At 36.3% G+C, this 23,765-nt stretch overlaps 1 protein-coding gene across 1 annotated transcript; it reads right to left on the bottom strand.

Annotated features, from left to right (window-relative positions):
* Window positions 1-4,970: 4,970 nt before the first annotated feature.
* Ppm1a (protein phosphatase, Mg2+/Mn2+ dependent 1A) lies at window positions 4,971-19,055 on the bottom strand. The gene is made up of 6 exons (XM_008839490.3): window positions 18,980-19,055; window positions 15,946-16,799; window positions 13,635-13,752; window positions 9,448-9,556; window positions 7,191-7,248; window positions 4,971-6,286 (listed from the first exon to the last, which is right to left on the bottom strand). The coding sequence occupies exons 2-6, from the start codon at window positions 16,777-16,779 to the stop codon at window positions 6,257-6,259; spliced, it is 1,149 nt and encodes a 382-aa protein (XP_008837712.1). The 5' UTR covers window positions 16,780-16,799; window positions 18,980-19,055; the 3' UTR covers window positions 4,971-6,256.
* Between the last annotated feature and the right edge of the window lie 4,710 nt (window positions 19,056-23,765).

Below are 23,765 nucleotides of genomic sequence, written 5' to 3' on the forward strand. Positions count from 1 at the left end.
AATTTATATTTTTGTAGAGAGATCACTAATCTTGTATGCTGCTGGCTATGTTAGACCCTATTTTAAACATCCTGTATTAAGTACTTAATTCCTTAGAATCTGAAATGAAGTTAGTATTCAATGAAAATCTTAAAACCTGAGTGAGATCTGCTAGTTAATATATTATTTGTTAATATATTGTATGTGCACTAAGGAGGGTCAGAAACTTTCCAGACACATTCAATTTGCTTTTTTTTTTTTTGTTTCAGGGATAGCAAACCTTAAAGACATTCTCATCCCAAACTAGTCCAAACACTGTGTTTTCATCTTTACAAATACAGTCCTCCTAAATACAACCTTAAAGACACTTTAATATCAGATTCTACTAGGTGCCCACCCATCTCTAGTCTTTTTTGAAAGGTAAAATAATGCCTCTGGTGGCACAGGCCTTTAATCCCAGCACTCAGAGGCAGAGGCAGGCGGATCTCTGTGAGTTCAAGGCCAGCCTGGTCTACATAGCAAGCTTCCAGGTCAGCTGGTGATACAGGGAGACCCTGTCTCAGAAAGACCAAACAAAAACAAAAACAAAAACAAAACAACAAAAAAACCCAATTCCTTAAAACAGATTTTTTATGTTCTTGGAATATTTTTTTATGGGCTGTGCTGGAGACAGGGCAGTGCTGTAGCAGGCTGTAATTTGGACCCTGACCAGGCCAATGAGCCCCTTTTAGGGAATTATGCATATTCAATACATTTTCCTGTGTGTAGTCCCTTCATTAGTCTCAAAGGGCTATGACCTCTCAAGTTTAAGAACCATCTCTAAAACAAAATCTGTGCCATTCACTATATGGAATCAAGGCATCACTCATTTTATTCTGCAGTTACCCAATCCCTTACACAAACTAGCTTATTTCAGACAGTACCATGCAAATATCACTAAGCAGTCAGTCTTTCATTAGGTCAGGAGGACTATATAAAATGAAATAATGTCAAACACTTTTCCTAAACATTTACTTTAATGAGAAAGCAGTCAGTAGAAAATCGGGGCTTGAAGCAATGCAGAGTGCCAAAGGGCTGGGTTTGGGTGAATGGCCACTGCATTGCTTTTCCTCAGATGCTTCTGTGTTTAAGAACCAGTAACATTAAACTAAGAAAATCAAACTGAGTTGATTCTTGTTGATTTCTATAACTCAACAGTTCTCTAACACAGCCAGGCCCAAAGAAGAACATTATATGGATTTTGAAAGAATTAGTAACCAGCCCTTCCTTCCCACTGCTCCAAGTTTTCTCACTTGCAGCCCAGTTCAACAAAGTATTAATTGACCTTGATGAGGCAATACAGCAAGTTTTCTTATTCAAGAGATTAAAACTGGCCTATTTCTATTTGAGAAAAAAAACAAAAAACAAAAAAACAAAACCCATCATCCAGAGAGGAGAGAAATGGGGGCAATTATTTCATGCCAGGTAAAATAGAAAAATGGTCACTTGGTTGCTATTTCAACTTGAACCACCTTCTCCCCGTTTTCATAAAAGCAACCGCAATTTCAACACCATCTGAGTTTTTCTGACTGACACTCCTTCCTGCTGCCAATATCAATACGAAGAAAACAGAGGCACCTAGTTTAATACAAAAAGCAGGTAGGGAAAGAATCTGTGTTGAGGTGAACACAAGTGGAAAATGCTCATTTGACAATAAGGTAGTGTCAATGCCTGTCTTTCTTTCTGTAGAGCATTCTAACAGTAATAACGTTTAACCGAGATATTTTGACCAATGAAACAGTATACTAGAATACATTTAGAAAACATGTTCTTAAATATTTCAAGCATATTCTTAATGTATCATTTAAAACAAATGCAAACCAAAACACACAGCACATCACTGAATAATATAAAGTAAAATTAGGCTTTTACTATTCTAAGCGATAAAGACTTTCTAATGCCTAACAGAAAAACTAATTAGAAGACCAGTTCTCTCAGAAGCAGAACATTTAAGTGAAAGTCCCTTCAAAGAAAAACCTCAAATGAGAAACATTTACATAATAAAATATTTACAACTTTTCAAATACCAAACTCTAATACTGTAAAAACAGCAAAGTTTGATCTAGAAGTAAACCATGAAATTGAACGTTAAAATACAACCAAATAAGCCGTAGCCAATTTCATCAGCTCTTTTGGAAATCACATGCTGAACTCTCATATGAATTTGTTCACTACGGATGGGCAGTTAAGTATTCTAAAACTGCTCAACACATCAATAAATATTTGGCAAAAAATCCATGCTAACACTGGTACTGTATTATAAAGAGAAGACCACAGTTTCACTTAAATAAGGTATATTTTAAAAGCTCTCAACTCAGATCCCACCTGTACTCCAAAGGCTGGAGATCTCTAGAAAATCCATCACTTTTTTTGTCTAGCTTGCTGCTGTCAGTAGGAAAAATAAAGGTCATTTCTTACAGTCAAGTTTTCTGAAAAGACGTTAAGCCTCATCAGTCCAACTTTACTAGTATGCTGAGAAAATTCTTTTTTTGAAATGAGATCTTCAAGAAGAAATAAAACAATTTTCATGTATATAAAATACTATGTACCTCTTTAGGGCAGAGCCTATCTTGTTCAAGAAAGTACTAGGGAGATAGAAGGTGGGCTACTTATTTACTTATTTTGATGAATGATCCGGCTTTGATACATACACTAGATTATAAATTCTGCCCAAATGTGAACTCCCTGAGAATAAGGACCTATTTCATCTCTTTACAATCCCAAGGTACTTATCCTAGAACAGTATTTTTGTAGGAAACACTTAAAATACTTGGTGGAAAAGCTGAGCCATTAGCTGGATTAATGTGTGGTCAAATAGGTGATCATTTTAAACAGTACTATAATTCGATTATTTGAATTATATAACTGATTTAGTCTTTAATCTTAATATCATCTTTTAATTTTTGAGGCAGGGTCTCATTTTGTATCCCAGTTTGGTCTTAAACCCATGATCCACCTGCTTCCAGCCTCCTAACTGCTAATCACAGGCCTAGCCATGACACATGGCTTTTCTCCCAAATTTCTTAATATTGTGCTTTATAAAATTAAGAACCATGGTTTTCTAGACATGAATTAATGCACAATCACTGAACATGTTAAAGAATTGTTTTAAAGCCAAGAAAAGTTTACTTTGATTTTTAAGGTTTATGCTAATCATGAGACCTGTTTCTGCTATCTGTGAAAGTAAATCATACCTTGTTAAAATGGTAAGAGATGTGAAATTCTTTAAAATTAAGTCAATAAAGGCTGCAATGCAGAAACAGAAGTTCTTGCTGACAGGAAAGTGTACTCTGATTATATTACTATCACACAGGAACTTTAACCTTCAAAAACACAAAGAAACAAAACCATACAATTTTTTTAGGCATTTGCCCTGAAATGCTTCCTAGTAAGACAGAGAGCAGGGATCAAGAATGATGTGCTGCTGGGCATGGTGGCACACACTTTTAATCCCAGCACTTGGGATACAGAGGCAGGCAGATCTCCATGAGTTCAAGGGCAGCCTGGTCTACCTAGTGAGTTCCAGACCAGCTGGGGCTACAGGGATACCCTGTCTCAAAAAGACAAAAAAAAAAAAAAAAAAAAAAGATGATGTGCTAGATGGAGGCATGAAAGTCCCCTTTAAGAGTGTAGCTTCCCACCATGACCAATTAGCCCAGGAAGCAGGCCCACAATGCTTGTGTCCTTCCTGACTTTTTATAATGAAAACTTGTATCTAGTATGAGGGTGCTGACTCCTGTGGAAAAGATGTAGTCTTCTTAGATCACAAGCAATTCTCTCTCACTTTCAGCCTAATTTCATTATTAACTGTAACAGAAGAGTATTTTAATCTCCTTTCTTTTTGCTTCAAAAATGTGAAATGAAAGACTCTAAATAAACTGTTATGGTTTGAAATACACTTTTCCACCATATATTTTATATATGATTTGCATTTCAAAAGCTACCACAACCCAGCTCAAGGTTTTGAAATTTATAAAACTAGTCAGGCGCAGTGGCACAAGCCTTTAATCCCAGCACTTGGGAGGCAAAGGCAGGCGGATCTCTATGAGTTCAAGGCCAGCCTGGTCTATATAGTTCCAGGCTAGCTGGGGCTACAGGGAGACCATCTCAAAAGAAAAAAACAACAAAACAAAAAAACACAAAACCAAAATACAAAAAACTAAAGATTTCAAGTTACGTCCAAAACTTAAGGAACCAGCTTGTTATGAAAGGGATTCAGCTTTCAGTACTAGCAAATCTAGTTATCAGTCTATATGAGAAGCACTGGTTTTAATGAAATGCACATTTAAACACTGGCAAAGCCAGGGCTCAGAACATTATCATACTTGGAACTCTACCACAGATTTAGACATTAAGCATTTATTGTAAGTTAGGTTTGGAATTTGTTTTGTAATTCCAACTGTGATGAATTTCTAAATATAAATAGTACTTCAGTTTTTCTTCATTCATGCTGGATTAAGATAGAAATTAAATACAATGAAGTTACATTTAATCACCTCACAGGTAGGAGGGATAATACAGTTTGCTGGTCTGTAGCTACTTAAGTCTGAGACATTTCACATTACCTTTCCCACCATTCCCCTAACTTTACATTAGTTTTAAGGCTATATATACAAATATATTTATTTCCAAGTTAGGGAAAAAACAAATATTAACAAAATGTATTATGCTAACTTTTGTACACAAAATTTTGACTTTGTATTTAATGTATTTTAATCTTACATTTTAAATAAGTTTCCTGGTGGGAAATCTAACTGATTCAATTCATGGTGATAAATACAATACTCAACCTAAAGAGACAGAAATACAGAAGGGCACAGAACAGTAGTCTTTATGATGTGACAGACTGTAAAACTTACTTTCACATGCTTAATCAGAGGAATTTAAGCCTAAATTAAATTAGGTATTTTTACATCTACAATCCTGTAAGGTTTGAAATTTATTTTTGAAGGCCAACAGTTAAATATTATCAACATGCTATATTTCAAATCACAAATACATCTTAACCACTTAGTTCTAAAGACATGGATCAACTAAAATGTCACAGGCAAACACACACTCAACACACATACATCTACCATAGTGCTAGATTGTCAAACTCTGACAATTATTTTAATTAACAGTAGGCAAATTCAAGCTGATGCACATCTTAATGAAAAGTAAACAGCCTGAAAGAAGCCTGTTTTAAAACCAGATTAAGAAACAACAGAGACTTAAACCAGTCTTTCTAATGAAAGGGAAACAGTTCCATCTGTGCCTTGGGTAACAGTATTAACCAATTAAAAGAGACTAACATCCTTCCCTACGAGAAACATCTCGTTTACAATGGCATGGCGTTTTGAAAGGCCGGGGTAAAAGAGGAATTACACATACATGATTAAACTTCTTGTTTGTTAAATCAAGCTTTATTGATAAAATGGAATTCAGAATATCTTACTAGGAACAGCAGCAGGCCCAGCCAATCATGATAGAAAAAAAATGTGGCAGTCTCCTACTATATGTAGGAAGCTGCTGCTTATCAATTAGTAATTAAATGTAAGGACTTGTAAAAGAGGTGCAAAGAATCAAGGCATTTTAGTCCCAAGATTGATATTCTTATGAATATACTGTATTACCTGCAGTACTCATGGCAACAAGGAGAAAACACCTTAGAAGACAGCTAGGAAGGAAATGGCTTTCTCAACAATGCCAATTCCCTGCCAGAACATAAGATAGTTCTCCATAACTTCTTGGATGTACGGCTTTATAAGATTTGGAAATTATTCTCCAAAATCATGTGCACATCTGAGCATCTAGCTATGTGACTGCTGCTCTCCTATCCCAACCCCAAGTCCAAACACAGCATTACCTGAAAGGGCTATGTATCTGTTGCATCACACAACAAGCCAAACGTTTATCATTGATAGTGATTTTAAAGCAGTTCATAATTAAATATGAGCATTTTGTACAAGGACAATTACACTTTACAAAAAAAAAATCATACAACAGAAATTGCTGGAGTCTGATTTACAACATGAATTATGGTGTGAAATCACGTTTACATAAGTCTCAAATTTACAGAAAAAAAAAAAAATCAGTTCTGGGCTAGCTGTCACACTGCTGAAGTTCTCCGGTGTAATCACTCTCACCAACGTCACAGCCCCTTCCTTAAAGCTGAGGATGGATGGTAAAGGGTCAGCAAAGTTGAGCTGTACTCTCCTTTGGAGGTGAAGGTAAATCCGTGGCTAGATGAGTAGTTTTACCACATATCATCAGTTGATGTAGAGTCCTTTCAGAAGGAAGGAAACAAAACAAGGAATTAAATGAAAGCTTAGAGAGAGGTGCCAAAATGTACCACTTCCTGGGTAAGTAGAAAGAGAAGGTTTTACAGAGTTAACTTCGGCAAGAACCTTATTGATTTTTAAAATATGTATGAAATACCATTATTTAATATATTCGGCTAAAAAGATGAACAAACCTTTGGTTTTTGGAAAATATTTGGACTAATTTTACTATGAGGTTGAACAAATGTATTATTAAATCAACAAAGCTACTAAAAAACAATCTTTTAAAATTCCACTGTTTTATTGCATTGTGACAGATTAAGACTTTAAGTCAATTTAGGCAAGCTCTGCAATGCAACACATACTATTTCAGCTACACTCTAAGAATGCAAGTTAAGGACTGCAAGAACAAAGTTAACTAGAGAGTATGGCATTCTAACATTTACAGAACAGGAACTCCTTAATATTTAAGTGAAATATATACCTCAGGCTTCTTGACAAAGGTATCTGCAACCATAAAAACTATCCAGTAAAGATGAACACTCTGAATTCTGTTGTAGCTCCTTAACAAAATTCAGAACAGTCCAAGATTCTGAGTCGAGATGTTCCTAACTTAAATTGGTAGAGACAGGCCTTCTGAAACTGACTGATTGTAGGGGCTTAAAAAAAAAAAATAACAACTAGAATTCCAAGAGACTTCTTTTTATTTTTGAGAGAGGTGGCCACTCACCATGATTATGTTCCCAATCACTAAAACTCTGGTATGGGCAGAGACCAGAGCAAGCAGAGTTCAGAGTAATCAACCAAGGGTGTGTATAATAGAACAGGTACAGTGGACAGCTCTGAAAGGAAGGATATGCATTTAGAGAGCAGGGAAGGGAAAGCAAAGGGACTCAACATACTACTTACAGTGTCATCGTTTTTGTAAGGATTCAGTCTATTGTAAACAGCTTCGATTACATTCCGCCTAGATTTTTAAAAATGCAAAAAGTTAATTCTTTAGAAAGTAAAACATTGCTTAAAAACTCCTAGCCAGGTGTCCACTAAAACCAGATTCTTACATTTAGAATATATTGTAGTTCTAGTTTCTGTTGTCAATAACCAAACATATCTTTGATTGTGTCCTAACGTTAAAGCAATGGCAAATTTACTCTAAAATGTACTATTTTCACTGGTCTAGTTAATAGAAAAGCAGAGGTCACACTTACAAACCAGCACTAGTGGTCTTTGGTTAACATTTGTGTGCATGTGTCTGTGTTTGTGTGTGTGCATGTATACATGAAGGTTAAGGACAACTTAGAGGAGTCTGTTCTCTCCTTCTTCTATTCAGGTCATCCTCCAAAGTAACGGTTTAAACAAGAAGAAACCTGAAAATCTAATCTAGGGGCAGGGAGAGATAGTTCAGCTGGTAAAGTACATGCTGCACAAGCATGAGCATCTTAGTCAGGATCCCCAGCAGCCACATGGTGGCTGATGCCTGTAACCTTAGGGGAGAGAGGAGGAGGGTGGTGGAGACAGTGGATCCCTAGAGCGGGCTGGTCAGCCAGTCTAGTCAACTGGTGTGCTCTGGGTTCAATGAGAGACACAATCTTTAAAATTAGGTGAAGGGTGATAAAGGAAGACATCTTTTGTAACCTCTAGCCTCCATATACATGCACACATGTGTATATGAGGCCTACACACATGTACACACGCACATAATTAAAAAGCAAAAGCCATTATAGATGGTCTACTTCTATTTGAGCTATGAGTAAGCAATAGCAGTGCCAATCTTCAGACAGACTAGTTAAGAGTTCATCATAGTCTGGAGGTGGCAGTGGCTTTAACATCTGTTGTGATAAAATTCGGCATTCACACCTTGTTTCTGCTTTTCTTAACATCCCTTTAAAAACTCCTATAAAAACTGAAATGTTAAATATAACATTTCCATGACAAGCATAGAAATTAACTTTGGAATAATATTTTATTTAAAAATCTGGCTACATGTGGAGGTATACACCTGCAATCCCAACACGGGAAGGCTGAGGCAGGACGACTATGAGTTGGGAGCCAGCCTGAGCTACACAAGGAGATTGTGTCTCAAAAAAACAAGAGCTGTCCCTTTGATCCTCGGTGATAGAGTACTTGCCTAGCAAGAATGAGGCCCTGGGTCTGATCCTCAGTAACATAAGATAAATACATACACATACATATATGTTTGTACATATATAGGCACACACGCACATACATGCGTGTACACATATATACACACATAAAATAAAAATGCAATTGTCTTTGTGATAGCCTCCCTACTTGCAAATTGATTTGAAGCAATTTTATAGACAGTCATATCATATATAGTCATATGAAAGAAGTTTTCAAAAAATAAAAGTTTCAACCTGGAACTTTTACAACTACTGGTAAATTACAAAAACTACAGCTACATTTGCAAATGTGAAGCATTAAAGAAATGATCAACAATATATCAATGTAAAGCAATTATTTAGATAGTTGGGATAAAATGTTTTAAGCACTGAATGAGAAAACTGCTTGAATTCTCCAATATATATTAACTACACATATAAGCTTAGCATCTACCAGATTAGGCAAAAAAAAAAAAAAAAAAAAAACAGTAAAGAGAAGCGCTGACTGCGTACCAAATGCTTGGAGTTTTCCGGAATGGAAGTCATTGAGAAGGCTGAGGAGGCCTCGCTCCATCTCCTGCACATCAGAGACATCGGTGAGGACATCTGACTATCCTCCCTGACACCAAACATTTACTAACCAGCTATCAACAACTTAACCCTGGGAAAATCAGAGATGTAAAAACATTGCCCAGATGGAGTATTAAGTTATCCAAGGATCGACAAAATAACATATCACCACCATTGTGTTACTACCACCCCTCAGACTTTTAGCGTGTCATGTAGTTAGTTAAAAAAATTCTTTCGCTGTCTTACCTCATTTATTCTCTATGAGGAAAACAGTGTTAACCCAAGTCTACATTCAAGACGACCCTCGATATAGTTATAAACAGTGGTATTCTGTTACTTGTTTCAAACATGCACTGCATGTCCTAACACTAAAATCCACCGACATTACAGAGCAAATGCACACATTTGATCAAACAGACACCAAATATTTTTATTTAGTTGTAAAGTCTAAGAGCGTGCAGAATGTAACTTACTTGCTTGCCAATTCACCCCCTGGTGGGAGGCTGGGTATGTTCTCACTCGCTAAAGTGCGCATCACGTGGACTAAGTCGGGGACGCCTTCCCCCTGCTTCTTTATGATCTCTGGGAATCAGAAGTACTTTTTTTGTGAGTGTTATCAAAATTTAATTTTTAAAACACCGCAACAAAGATATGTTAGGTTTTAAAGACTGCATTTACTTCTACTACATCTGAGATTTTCTAAATTGGTATCATTAAGCATAATCACTAACCACTGAAAATTTATGATCAAGGGATGCAGAAAAAGACGAAAGATTAGCTTCAAAGAAACAAAAAAAAGAAAAATACTTCATGTTAAATTAATGTGTTACATAATCAAGTTTATGTGTACAAATGAAGATATCCTTTCTTAAGAGGTCAACTAGTTACTTCTAAGGAAATCACCTCCTTTCTCAGACTAAATACATATTTTTCTGGTTTTTACCCTGTAAAATACATTGCAGAAAAGAAAAAAAGCTCAAGATTTGAAAAAATAACCTTTAAGCACAGGGGAATTTACTGAATATACTAACTCAAATCATTTTTACCTATATACTATATTGCAAAATAATCCTTAAGTAGCATGTACAGATTAGATTATGTACTGGAGCATCACTCTTCAGATAATTTTCCTTTAGAGTATATTTAAATGATTCACAGATACAGAAAACAATCTCCTTCCTCCACTACTTAATAAGCAAGGCTTTAAATGGAAAAGGTCTAAATTTCGTGACGAAAAATTTAAAAACAGAAAGACTTGATAAGCTACACAACTGCACTTAAAATGATTAGGTGGCAGTGAGAGGACCCCACCCGCAGGGTCACCATGAGATGTGCAGTGTTGTTCTTATCTGAGAACATCACAAACAGTGAACAAAGAACCTTATAGAGAACTCTAAAGCTAAGCACAGGAGGTCATCTGGAGTCTCAGCACACTCACTCCAGATGCAAGGTCAAGCCAAAGGCACCTGCAACTTACATGTTCAAGTTTTGTTCAGTTTTTGTTTCTCAATGTTTATACATTAGGTATTTTGTCACTGGGGCAAGAAATGACTATTCTAGTTTTCCACTTGTAAATACCTCTGAAAATAACAATGCATATAGATTTTTCATTCTCCAATCCAGCCTCAAAATATTAATTCATCATTAAAGGCACAAATTAAAAGATAGACATTGCTACCCATAAATTTTTTTTAAATGGTTCAAATTGTCCTTTTAGAATAAAGGCCAAATTTTTACCATCTATTATTTTATGCCTTGTTTTCTTTCTTTCTTTTAAACCAGTCTTAAATCTGAACAAAAAGCAAGGATCTCAGATTCGGTTTGCCAAGTTCCTTTATTGTGTATCTTTAACATCTAGCATACTTATTTTCTACATGGTTCTAGTGCTGAAAATCTACTATACAAAAATAAAGGGATTTGATGCTTACCTAAACTACACAATTTCACAATCTAAAACTGAAATACACTTAACATACAGTCTCTACTAAGCCAATACAATTATTTGGTTAGAGCACTAGATACAGGAGAAATGAACACTGATAAATTCAACCAATGATGGTTTCAGTTCTAAAAAAACCATTATTATATTTGATGCATCTCACATCTTCATTAAAATATGTTAGGATATTTTAACTGTGAAGAATACAGGAAAATAAATTCTTTTTAAAAATAAGAGCTTTAGAAACAGTTGATATTTCTTATTTCATTTGGGACACTTCATTTAAACTATGTGAACCATTATACTAGCCTTGCTTCCTTCTGCTATTAAAAAAGAAATGAATTCTAAGAAATATTCTTTTAATTGTTCTTGAACTATACATTTTAATTACTGTAAAAAGACTAAGTGCTTTCATAAAGAATATATATTAAGAATTATCTATTTTTTTCACACACATATATACAAACATATTCTGCTCCTCCCCACCTTCCTTCATAAAGTTTAAGGAATTCTATCAGTTTCCTCCAAATTAGCAACTTTAGAGCTCAGAGAGTCAGATCAGTAGCAATGATTTAGAACTTATACACAGATAAATATAATCTTAAATTGGCTTAGAAGGACCATAACTTAATGGCAGTCTAGTTAAACAAGGAACTGACCCTTTCAACACCCTCCCCGCTCTGTGAAGGGAAGAGGCCACAGAGAAAGCAGAGCCTGAAAAGCTTTGTCCTGGTGCAGATAGAGAAGCCAAATGTGGAAAGCAAAAGAATGGGGCTTAGTAGGTCACAGCACTTTAGTCCAGGCATGTATTTAAAGAGAGAAAAAGATATCTGGTGCCTGTTTTGGAAACTGCAGTATTTCTTCACTTAAGACATACAACATCTTTTACAGTGCCGACAGATACATTCTATGTCTTTAAATAGCAGCAGTTTTATTTAATGTATTTTCTCTCTACCTGCAGTCTCATTAAATTTAAGAATATCACACTTAATTTATGACACATAATCTCCAATTCAATGGTACAAGTATAATACTTGAACATATCAGAAATATCAAATATTAATGTAAATTCTGCCCAGGTGGCAACTCTGGTTTGATAGTATGAAATATAAAACTTAATAGTATAACAAAATTATATAGTGAATATTTTATAATTCCACCAAAAACTTACTTTAAAATAATGCACACTGAAGAGAAAAATAGCAATTTATTTCTAAAACTGGATTTCATTTCATAGTAAAAAAAATATTAAGGTACTTATTATTTCTTTATCCCAGTAGAAAATGTATGCCCAAGTTAAAGTGCCAAAACATTAAATACCAATTGATCCCTATACATATTATAGTTTCATATTTTTAATAATCATCAATTTAAGCCAACAATTTTGTAGCATTTCAAGTATTTTTAATTTTACTGTTTTATCTACAAACAACACTAAAATAACTTAAAATGTAAAAATTCTAAGACTCTTAAAAATAGTGAGGAAAAAATGCATTGAATAGTACATCCAATGAATGAAATACTATAGTACAAACACACAGTAAATATTACCATCAAGTAAGGGAGGGCAATAAAAATGAAAACTTTTCAGCACTCTAGATGGTACTGAAAATCAAAACCAATCATGATCTAATAATGGACTGGTTATCACAGATATCAACAATAAAAAGGGAGAAAATAAAATCAAGGTGCACAGGTATTTTGATAATGAAGACATAACAGAATGCAATAGTGTGGAAGTGGAAGGTCAATGCTTGCATGCCACGACGTTTTTAACATGCAAATTAATATCAGGAGGCCCTAATGCATTTTTCACACTATTAAAGTCATGTGGCGTTCTTCTGCTTAGAAGAACTACATAATCTACATGCTTGTTGTTTATGTATGCAGTAAACTTCTTCAGGAGCCTTAATGTTTATGCTAAGTGGTAGCTGCAGCAAAGAGGATTTAAGGGCCAGGCTGCTGCTCAGTGGTCCAAGCACTTGCCTATCATGCATGAAGTCTTAGATTTGATTCCCACAAACAAACCACAACAAACAAAACCAAACAACAGAAGATTGTTGAATTTTTTCAAATATTTAAAAGCATTACATCTTCAAATACAAACACTTTCCTATTTGTTCTAAACTAATTTGCGTAAGTACACAAATGACACTCCTGGAGTTCCAAACCAATTTCTTGATCCTATTCAATAGCTAATTTCTGCTAGGTAGAGAACTACTCTGCCTCCTATTGAGGGCTATCTTGATTAGGTAAGATAAGTTCATGGCTTGGGCAAGAAGCAAAAATTTAAAAGCTGTGGCATATGAAAGTTGTTAATATCCATGTGACCTTCAAGTTAAAAGTAAACAAAAATATTCCAGAGATTTTAAGTTAATATACACAGCTTTTCACAGGAATGTGGTATAATTCAACACATGACAAATAAGATTTTCCTGGCATAGAAGTATTCATGCCAGTGAGTTGATCAAGAATTTTAGACCCACAACATCTCAGCCACTGAAAACATACTGTACAAGGCCAGTGTACTAGTAATTTCTAACACGACTGACAGGATAACTGTATACATACATCTAAACAGCTATGACAGAAGGTCCTTTCCCCCTTTTACACTAAGTACTAGATGTTAAAGGCATAGAAAGAACTAGAAGCTCTAAAGCATTAACTGAGTGTTGGAGGCTTTCTGTAGTAAAGCTACTTATTGTGCGTTAAATGATCCACCTTCTACTCTGTACTCCAGGTACTTGTCCAGCTCGGCCTCCTTCTTCACTGCTTCTGCAGACACTTTAGGTGCGTTTGGGAAACAGATCAAAATCACACTCATGTTGTCTCGACTTCCCTGGGAAGAAAAAGTTGAAGAAGGTATTTTGGCTTTCTTTCTACTTTTTAAAACTGTGTGAATGTTTATAGCTATGGCAATTATAATTACATCATTTCTAGTGAAAATGTTATTTCTAATGAGGAAAAAACATGCATGCACATGGAGGTGGCAGTTGCCTTCACATAATACATTATATTCTACAATCAACATTTCAAAAGACAAGAGAGAAACATTACAGGTTAAACTCCACAGTAAGAATCATACCTAAAGAGTCTATAAAACAAAACTATTTCTAAATATTTACTAGTGGCCTGCTTTACTTGAAGCCACTCCTGACATGTATGAATGACACAAACACACACACTCCATATAACATGTGGAGAACCTCAGTGTTATTCTTTGGAATCCTGTGATTTTATGTATATTCCACAAAGTTACACTTAAATCACAAGTTGTGGAGTCAATGTATTTGTCTCCTAAGTAGAAATGTGACATTAGAAGCAAAAATACATGACGGTTATAAATCAATGTTTAGCTTTCCTAATAAAACTTAATTTAGAAAGTACAAGACATCTAATTATTCTAGTTGTTGTAATTAAAACACTTGAATTGATGGTGTCCCTGCACTTTTTTAAATTTAGCTATATGGAAAAATTGAGTATTCACTAAACAACAAATAATTCACTTAATATTAGAGAAAAAAATCATAAAATGTGGCAAATGCTAAGGTAATCAACAATGTTTAAATTAGAGCAAAATATGGAAAAGATAAAGTAAAATTTGAATATTTACTAAAATCTTAATCTGATAATTCTCATCAAGTTTTTTATTTAGCTAGCAGGTACTTAATTCCCAAGCAGTATCAAACAAACAACAAATGGATGCTGACTTCATGTACACTAAAAGTGACCAAGAGCACATCTACTTTACTGTTCTTCCAAGTTCAGAAACTGATAGCACATCCTAGTGAACTGTTACTCTGTTGCCCTTTAAAAACATGCTGTATGTTACACAAACTTATTTCTAAGTATAATTAGATTTTACACTAAGCTTGGTATGTGAATACAAAACTACAATGAATATGATGTTGACCTTTTTATTTCTGTGCATTAGAAGAAAATCAGATGTATGTCCTCAGAAGGTATATTCTTAAACACATTTTCAAATAATAAGTCAAAGAGCATTACTGACAAAACAGAACAGTGCAGTAGAAAGATCACTGAGCCTAGCTGAGGATCCAGATTTTCTAGTCTAAATGCTGTGTCTTAATTGTGTGGTACTGTAGAAGTTGAGTCCTAAGTTCTCCTGGAAAGCTAGCAGTTTACTTCATATCAGATTAGAATACATATGAACATATGATAATATGAACATATCAGCTCACTAATGTAAACCCTCAACAGTCCTATAAATTAGATAATATCTACATTTTATAGGTAAGAGAGGTTGAATAATCTGTTTAAGAATGAAGAGTACAAAAGTAACAGAGGTAAGCCTTGATCCCAGGTCTGTTTGACTCTTAAGTCCGCAGAACCTTCTCTGGCTTCAGCTTCCTCATCTGTAAAATAAAGGGGCTCAGCTAGCTTATCTATATACATGATCCCATTTGATCCTCCCAACAACCCCACAAGATAGGGTTAATATCTTACCTTAAACAGCAGCAATAAAAACAAAGTGATTGTCCAGATATTTTAAACAGCTTACCTCTAGTCACATAGTCTCATACCAAATTCTTCTGAATTCATGTCCGAGGTTATTTATACTACATCATACGAAATAATCACTAAATTCGTTGTACTGGTGCTACAGATTCATTGAACCAGAGTTCCAAAGCATTTCCAGAAATATACTGAGATGTCACATGGTAAAAATACTAAAATACTTTTCAGTTACAGACACTGAGATTAAATCTTCCCCACCCTCTTTTTTGAAAGACATGCATTCTAATATAATCTTCTATAGTACTAAAAATCTTCAGTACTCATAGATAAAATAAAAATAAAAAAAAAATTTAAAAAATAACTAAATATATAACTCTTACACAGATGGTTAACTTGCTAATTTACCTCTAAAGCGTCCTTGTATTTTCACAATTGGTAATGAGTAACCTGTAACTGTGCCAAAAACTTATGTTTGTGATCTATAAGCTCTAAAATGATTGAGAGTAATAATCAGTGGCATAAAATCATTGATTAAAAACAAAAGTCTAGCTACCTTATACAAACATGTGTCGACTACTTCATTGCAAACTTTCTCAAGGTCATCAGTGACTTCAAGTCTGGATCTTACAAAATCACAGAGCTCTTCATTTCCCATAACATCCCAGATACCATCACATGCAAGAATAATGAACTGATCATCTTCTTCTGATCTTTCGATATCGTGGACTTCAGGCTCTGGTGAGACAAGCTGCTCTGTGGGACCTTTTCCATGAACACATTTGTAATCGAAATCCCCAAGGGCCCTTGAGACAGCCAGAGACCCATTCACACGCTGAATCATTACAGAGCCCCCTGCATTCTGAATTCGTTCTTTTTCCAGCGGATTACTTGGTTTATGATCTTGTGTGAAGAAGTGAACTTTCCTGTTTCTACAAAGTAAACCTCTTGAGTCTCCACAGTTAATGAAGTAAGTATGTTGGGGAGAAATTAAGACACCCACAGCTGTTGACCCACTTCTATCTGCACCATGTTTCTTCTCTGACATAACTCTCATGTGTTCATCAATCTCCAGAAAACCTGTTCTGATTCCATTCTTTACGTTTTCCACAGAAGGTGCTCCTGCAGACCCCTTAAAATCCTGGTTATTGGTGATGTGATCTAACAAATGCTCACAGCAGTATTTGGCAACCTGAGAACCAGCATGCCCATCATATACAGCAAAGAATGACCATGTCTCAAGTCCACTTGGCAAACCGATCACAGCTGTGTGTGCATCCTCCATTTCAACTCGCCAACCTTGCATGCTGCTTAGGCCGTATCGCAGCCCATTTCCCTGCCCCTGGGCATTATGCTTTTCCATCTTTGGCTTGTCTAAAAATGCTCCCATTATGTCTTGATCCTTTAGGTCTGCAAAGGAACAGAAACAAGAAAGTCAGTAATTGTCTTTGAAACAAAATGCACATCCAACAACCTTTTTTTTTTTTAAGAGTCTAAGATACAAAGGAAGCTTTAAGAACTTACAACTCTTGCAATAAGCAGACACTGGGTTGTGTTGCTGACTTTGGAATCTGGAGATTAACAAGAAAGAATTGGAGGGGAAGGCTGACTGAGTAGAGTTTAGAAAGACAAGAGGCAGAGGGAACTAAGCCGTGTCAATCAAGAAAAACCAAATAAATTCAGAAGACATAAGGATATCTACTACTTCAAGCACCTTAGAAGAATACTCAAGAATTTTCACTTTGATTCAGCCTTTTAGTTTTGATCCCATTTTAAGAACCCAATAAAAGCAAAGAACAATCAACTTGGTGCTCCAAATTTTCATGTGCTTTTCTTTATCCTTGCATGTCAGTCTCCTTAGCTGGAACCCCCTGTCCCGCCTCTTTACTTACAGAAAAAACTACATCCATCCTTTAAAGTCTAGTTTAAATTGGCTCCTTCTATGAGATTTTAGGTCTTAAGGCAAACCAGAAAGTTATTAAATTGTCCAGCTTCAATTTTCAAGTTGCATTATACTTTTCTGACAAGTTTATTATACAAAATAGCAAAATTAATCTGATTAAGTTAATGGTACTAACATGTATCACTATTATGCTCTATGAGCATTAGGTATAAAATTAAAAAAAGATCAGATGGTCCAGTTACACCCTTGCTGAAAAGCTTGAGAACTGCGTTCATAATAGTTTTCCAATACAGTCAGCATCCTGGTTTAGTATGGCCCCACACAGGCAGACTGCTGAGATTCAGACTGGCCTTTGCTTAAGCATCTTAGTAATGTAGAGACTTTGGTCCAAGCAATCAAATGAGTCACAAACTAAAGAACAGAATACTGAATAGAATACTGAAAAGAGAATGGAGGCAAAGAAATGTGTAAAGGGAACGATAAGGGTGGAGTTCTGAGACCAAGGATTAATGATGCCAGGAACGCTCAACTCAGAGAAACTGTAAAAACCCCTTAGGGAGGAAATAAAAAAAAAAAAAAAAAATGGTTTCCCAAACCGTTTCCCCCTTTCTTACCGATACACAGGGAGAAAAGAGTGGTTGACTTGTGATTAACATGTTGCCTACTCTTCCCCAACTGAAGGTAAATTATACAGTAGCTACATAATTCATTCTAATGGTGTTCATGAGATCACTTTCTCCTGTTCATCTGATACACACTAATACAAAGTTGTTTTTACTGGAGAAAGGATAATGTAAGTTTCCCCCTTTCTTACCGATACACAGGGAGAAAAGAGTGGTTGACTTGTGATTAACATGTTGCCTACTCTTCCCCAACTGAAGGTAAATTATACAGTAGCTACATAATTCATCCTAATGGTGTTCATCAGATCACTTTCTCCTGTTCATCTGATACACACTAATACAAAGTTGTTTTTACTGGAGAAAGGATAATGTAAGCATGACCATATTAGCAGATAAAGTTTAAGAAGAATTTTGTTAATCTGGTGTTTTTATTTGCTCTGTTGTGTGTGTATGTGTGTAGGAAAGAGGACAACTCTCAAGAGTTGACTCTTTGGCACCTTGTGGGATCCAGAGATTGAACACAGGTTGTCAGGCCTATTATTATCTCATTTAATCTCAGCAACCTTCTAAGGTTGATACAATTATTAACTACAATTTATAGATGTTCTATAGAACCTTACACAAGATATAAGATATTTCAACAATTCTAGGCTGGTGAGATGGCTCAGCAGGTGAAAGGTGCTTCCTGCCAAACCTGATGACCTACCTAGTTTTGACTCTGACCTACACACACACACACACACACACACACACACACACACACACACGACCAATACCAAACCCAAAACGTAAACATAATTTTTTGAGGGAAGGTAGAAAGGACTGAACTCAGTGCCACATTCATTAGCTAGACAAGCATCATACCCCTGAGCTATACACTCATGTCCTGAATAATATACTTAAAAACATACTTGAAACACATTGTTCATAAAAGGCGGAGGCATTTCTCACCTATCTAACAATATCAGAAACTGGAAGAGAAACTCCCATAATCCCCACTAATAGCAAAAGGTAGTGAAGCTGAAGGCACATGTAGCATCAGTTCAGCAGTTCTAATTACCTACCTATTCCAGAGCAGTGTGTTGTAAATGGCAGACAATACCTACGTGACAGACACCAAATCAGTGGGTTATGTATAACCTGCATTTAAAAAAAAGATGGAATATGAGTGCCACCCCAGCTAACAAAGGGAAGTAAATACTATGCCTTGAAGTTTCTGTACTAGATGTACAATTGTGTTAACTAAGTTGAAGTATGATTCTTACTGTACTCAGTGAAAAAACTTGAAATTTGCCACCTTAAAGAAACTGCTCCATTTGCCTACGGTAATGTGCACAATGCCTTTTCTGAGAACTGTAATAGTAAACACTGGAAACAACTGCTTTTAGACTGCTTTTAGCGGGTAGAATAAATAATGGAATACTATTTAACAACATTGATCTAATTATATATTAATATACATTTTTTTTCTTTTTGGTCTTTTTGAGACTGGTTCTCCCTGTAGCCCCAGCTGACTTGGAACTCACTGTGTAGACCAGGCTGGCCTTGAACTCAGAGAGATACACCCCTGTCTCCAGAGTACTGGGATTAAATGTGTGTGCCACCACGCCTGACTCAATATAGGTATTTCTTTTTTTTTGTCTTTTTGAGTCAGGGTCTCCCTGTAGCCCCAGCTGTCCTGGAACTCACTATGTAGAACAGGCTGGCCTTGAACTCACCTGCCTCTGCCTCCCAAGTGCTGGGACTACAAGTGTGCGTCACCACTCCTGGCTCAATATAGGTATTTCTAACAAAAGGCAACATATTGAGAGGAATGCAGCAAAGCAATTCCATACACATTCGCTGTTATAGTATATAACTAGGATGAAGCCAGCTTCAGGACAGTGGCTGCCAACTCCATGAGAATGGGGACTTTATTCACTGCTGTGCCCCCAGCACTTAGAATAGTCCCTCATACGCAGCAGATGTTCAATAACATTTACTGGAGGAAAGGTTTCAGGAAAAAAAATCCAAAATGGCAACTTAACTATATTGTTTTCTGAACTTTGAAGGAATAACAGGGACTTTAGGAACATCAACTGTTTGCCTTTCAGTTCTTCCTTTAGAGTAAACTGAACTCTTTCAGAAGGAACTTCTAAGAAGTCAAAGAAAAATAAAGAACAAAACAAAAGAAAACCAAGAAATTTTTTAAAAGCACATGGGGTTGGGGGGAGGTTAGAGAGATGACTCAGTAGTTAAGAGCACTGGCTGCTTTTGCAGAGGACCTGGGTTCGATTTCCAGCACCCACATGGTATCTAACAACCACCCATTACTCCAGTTCTAGGGGAATCCAACACTCTCTTCTGACTTCCACAGGCATTGCACAACACAGGTATACTTACGTAAATGCAGGCAATACACTCGCACACATAAAATAAAAATAATAGGGGCTGGAGAGATTTTTCAGCAGTTAAGAGCACTGGCTGCTCTTGAAGAGGACGTGGGTTCGATTCTCAGGACCCACATGGCAGCTAACAACCCTCCTGAACTCCAGTTCCAGGGGATCTGACACCCTCTTCTGACCTCTTTGGGTATTGCATGACACGGGTACACCAACCAACATTCAGGCATTATACTTATACACATAAAATAAAAATCATAAAATATCTTTAAAAATTTACTTTCTATAGGGGGCTGGAGAGATGGCTCAGCAGTTAAGAACACTGGTTGTTCTTGTAGAAGACCAGGGGTTTGAATCCCAGCACCCACACAGCAGCTAACAACTGTCCATAACTCCAGTTCCAGGGGATCTGACGGCCTCTTCTGTCCTCCTCGGGCATTGCATGACACGGGTGCACTTAACTACATGCAGGCAATACAATGATACACACAAATAAAAACAATAAAATATTTTTTAAAACTTTACTTTCTATAAAAAATATTTTTTAAACTTTACTTTCTATAAAATGTAAAAATAATAAATATTAAAAAAGTAATGTCTCATATTTATGGGGGGGTTATTAGCAAAGCACCATTCTAAGTTTTATTCACGTATTTAAAACAAATCATTACCCCAATCCTAAAGGATAGGTATTATTATTACACCCTTATTTTACCTATAAAGGAGCTGAGCCACAGTGAGGTTAAGTTACTTATTGAAGGCCAACGGCAAGTTGCCTCACCTGGGTGTTAATTCCCTTGGGTAGATAGGCTGGCATGGGGTGGTGGTGGTGGTGGTGGGGTGTGTGTGTGTGGTGCGTGTGTGTGTGTGTGTAAGATACTTGATGCCTACTAATCGAGTATATCTTAGTTTCCTCATCTGTACAACATGCATATTAATATTTACTTTTGAATGTTGTTGCAAAAAGCCTGACAAAAAGGGGGCTGAGCAAAGGACTATACTCCTACAGTCACATCTAGATTCTGACTTTGCCTAAGAGACTTTGCTTTCCCTTTTAAAACAAGACCAATACTTACTTTCCAGATACGTATTCGAAACTACCAAATAATTCCTCAAAGATAAAAGATAGGTAATTCAGAAACTTCCTTGGGTTCTAAGTAATTTGTAGAGGTCTGGTGAAGCAGTCATATGCTACATAAATTCAGCAGCTTGTTATGTAAATATAATTCCAGAAAGTATCTATTTTTCATAATGTTTATATAGACCTCTTGGATTAAGTGGACGACTAAAGAATATTTGACTTAGTCCAATTATTAAATTGACAGGTATATGTATATATGTGTGTGTGTGTGTGTGTGTGTGTGTGGTGTATAATAATTCAATTGGGCCATGGAAATTTTTAACTCAGTTTCTGAAATTTTAGTCTTACATCTACTTAAGCACATCCTGGGTTGTAGAAGTGCAGCCTGAACAACCAGCACATGTGCACTGCAAACGCACCAGAAACATCCGGCTGAGGCAAACCTGTGTTCTGCCAAAAGATAGAGAGACGGCTGATGTGAAAATGGCCCGATACAGAGAGCCAATGAGGAACAGACACGACCTATCAATGGACCAATGGGACACCAGGAGGGGGGATATAAGGGAGCCCCATATCCACAATAAACCAGTCTGCAGCTGCTCGCACTGCCTGCTTCTCACCTGACTCCTGGAGTCTGTATTGTGACTCCGCACCAACTCTACCCCTGCCCGGAGGGCCCCAGGACACCCACAACACTGGGTCTCATCAGAAATGTTATTAGTTGATCTGAACTTTTCTAAAATAAAGTACTATGACAAACATAAGATAAATTCATCTTAGCTATAATAAAAACAAAAAAGGTTGACATTTTAAGTCTTTTAGACTCAAATCAAGCTCTAAATTGGAAAAAAAGGCATTCATTAGAGGGCTGGAGAGATGGCTAGCAGTTAAGAGCTAGTTCAGTTCCCACCACCCAAATTACAACTAACAACTATTTGTAATTCCAGTTCCAGGGGCTCTGACACCCTCTTCTGACCTTCGTGGGCACTGCACAATATGGGTGCACTTACATATATGCAGGCAATACCTCATACACATAAAATAATAAAACTTTAAAAAGACTCTAAAAAAGAAAAATTCATTTATTAAAGGTCAGTCACTGCCTTCTTTTTTCTGTAGTGCTAGGAACCAAGTCTAGTATCTGGTACATGATGTATGCGCTCTACAGTAGGGCTAAATCCCCTGATCCCCAGCTACTGTCTTTCATTAAATAAGGCCAATCTATTAATCAACAATCTACTACTCATAGTTTAATCCACTAAGAATTACACTGAATAATAGTTTCAATAATTAGCTTTACTGTTGAGACTCCTATACAATTACACATTAGCTCCTCAATAACAACGTATTACTGTTTTAGGGGCTCTTAAAAAACTGAATAAAACTCTACAAGTACTTTCTGTTTGCCTATGGACACTTAGTCTAATAAAAGAATCCCTCCAGTTTCCATGTCAAAATGAACACGTAAACCATGGGGGGAAAACTGATACTCTTAGAAACTGCTACCAGATTGATTCTCATGTTCAATCCCTGTATTTTCTGAGAAGCAATAATTAAGAGTAGGTATTTAAGGAAGGGAGTGGTAAGAATGAAGGATGCTTAAGTAGCAAAAGAGCTAAGCCGGCATTTCAACAGGGTAGATGATGATAACTAGAGGACCTTTGATGAGCATTAAAATAGGTTACAAAAATTGAGAATGGAGTGGACTGCATGAGTTAAGAGCCTAAAAATGGAAAGGAAATCCAGAGGGAAAGTGTATATAGTAAGAGAAACTATTAGCTTTCCATGGAAAAGGGGTTGGGGAGAAAGCACTACTACAACATAGGAAGCAATGTACAACAAGGCAATATCAAGTTATTCACAGGGGGATGTGAAATATAAACTGACTACTTCCCTCAAATTCTTTACATTCTATATTGTAGAGCAGTAACCACCCCCCGCCTCCCCCACCCTGTTTGTTGAGATAGTCTTACTATGTAGCTTTAGCTGGCCTGGAACTTACTATGTAGACCTGACCTCAAACTCAAGAGGTCCACCTGCTTCTGCCTACCAAGTGTTAGGATTGAAGGCATGTGCCTAGCTTCTCAGCAGTGCTCACATAGGAATGAACTTTGCCCTCAAAGGGTCGGCTAGCCTCTAGAATTCATATTTACTGAACAATGTACTATTAGGCAATATATGGCACAGCTGTGGTTCAGTGAAGCAACACATACTGATTGCAGCCACATCTCTGTAAAGGATAATTTAGACGACCCAAAGCACTTTTAACTTTGCAATCCATGATTTATAAATTATTCTACAATCTACGCAGCTACCTCAAGTTTACTACAGAAATGAGATAAGACTACAGCGTGTGTGAGGGAGGCAAGGAAGCTAACAGGTAAGGGG

This window comes from Nannospalax galili, unplaced genomic scaffold, assembly GCF_000622305.1.
Source record: "Nannospalax galili isolate Female #2095 unplaced genomic scaffold, S.galili_v1.0 scaffold336, whole genome shotgun sequence".
NCBI classification, from domain to species: domain Eukaryota; kingdom Metazoa; phylum Chordata; class Mammalia; order Rodentia; family Spalacidae; genus Nannospalax; species Nannospalax galili.

What these genes read in the sequence shown, in the direction of transcription:
- Ppm1a (XM_008839490.3), bottom strand. Translation starts at nt 16,779, where the DNA reads ATGGGAGCATTTTTAGACAAGCCAAAGATGGAAAAGCATAATGCCCAG. An exon ending in CCTGGAGTACAGAGTAGAAG is followed by an intron (nt 9,557 to 13,634) that starts GTGGATCATTTA and finishes TCTGATTCCCAG; the next exon opens with AGATCATAAAGAAGCAGGGG. An exon ending in GGGGGTGAATTGGCAAGCAA is followed by an intron (nt 7,249 to 9,447) that starts GTAAGTTACATT and finishes TTAAAAATCTAG; the next exon opens with GCGGAATGTAATCGAAGCTG.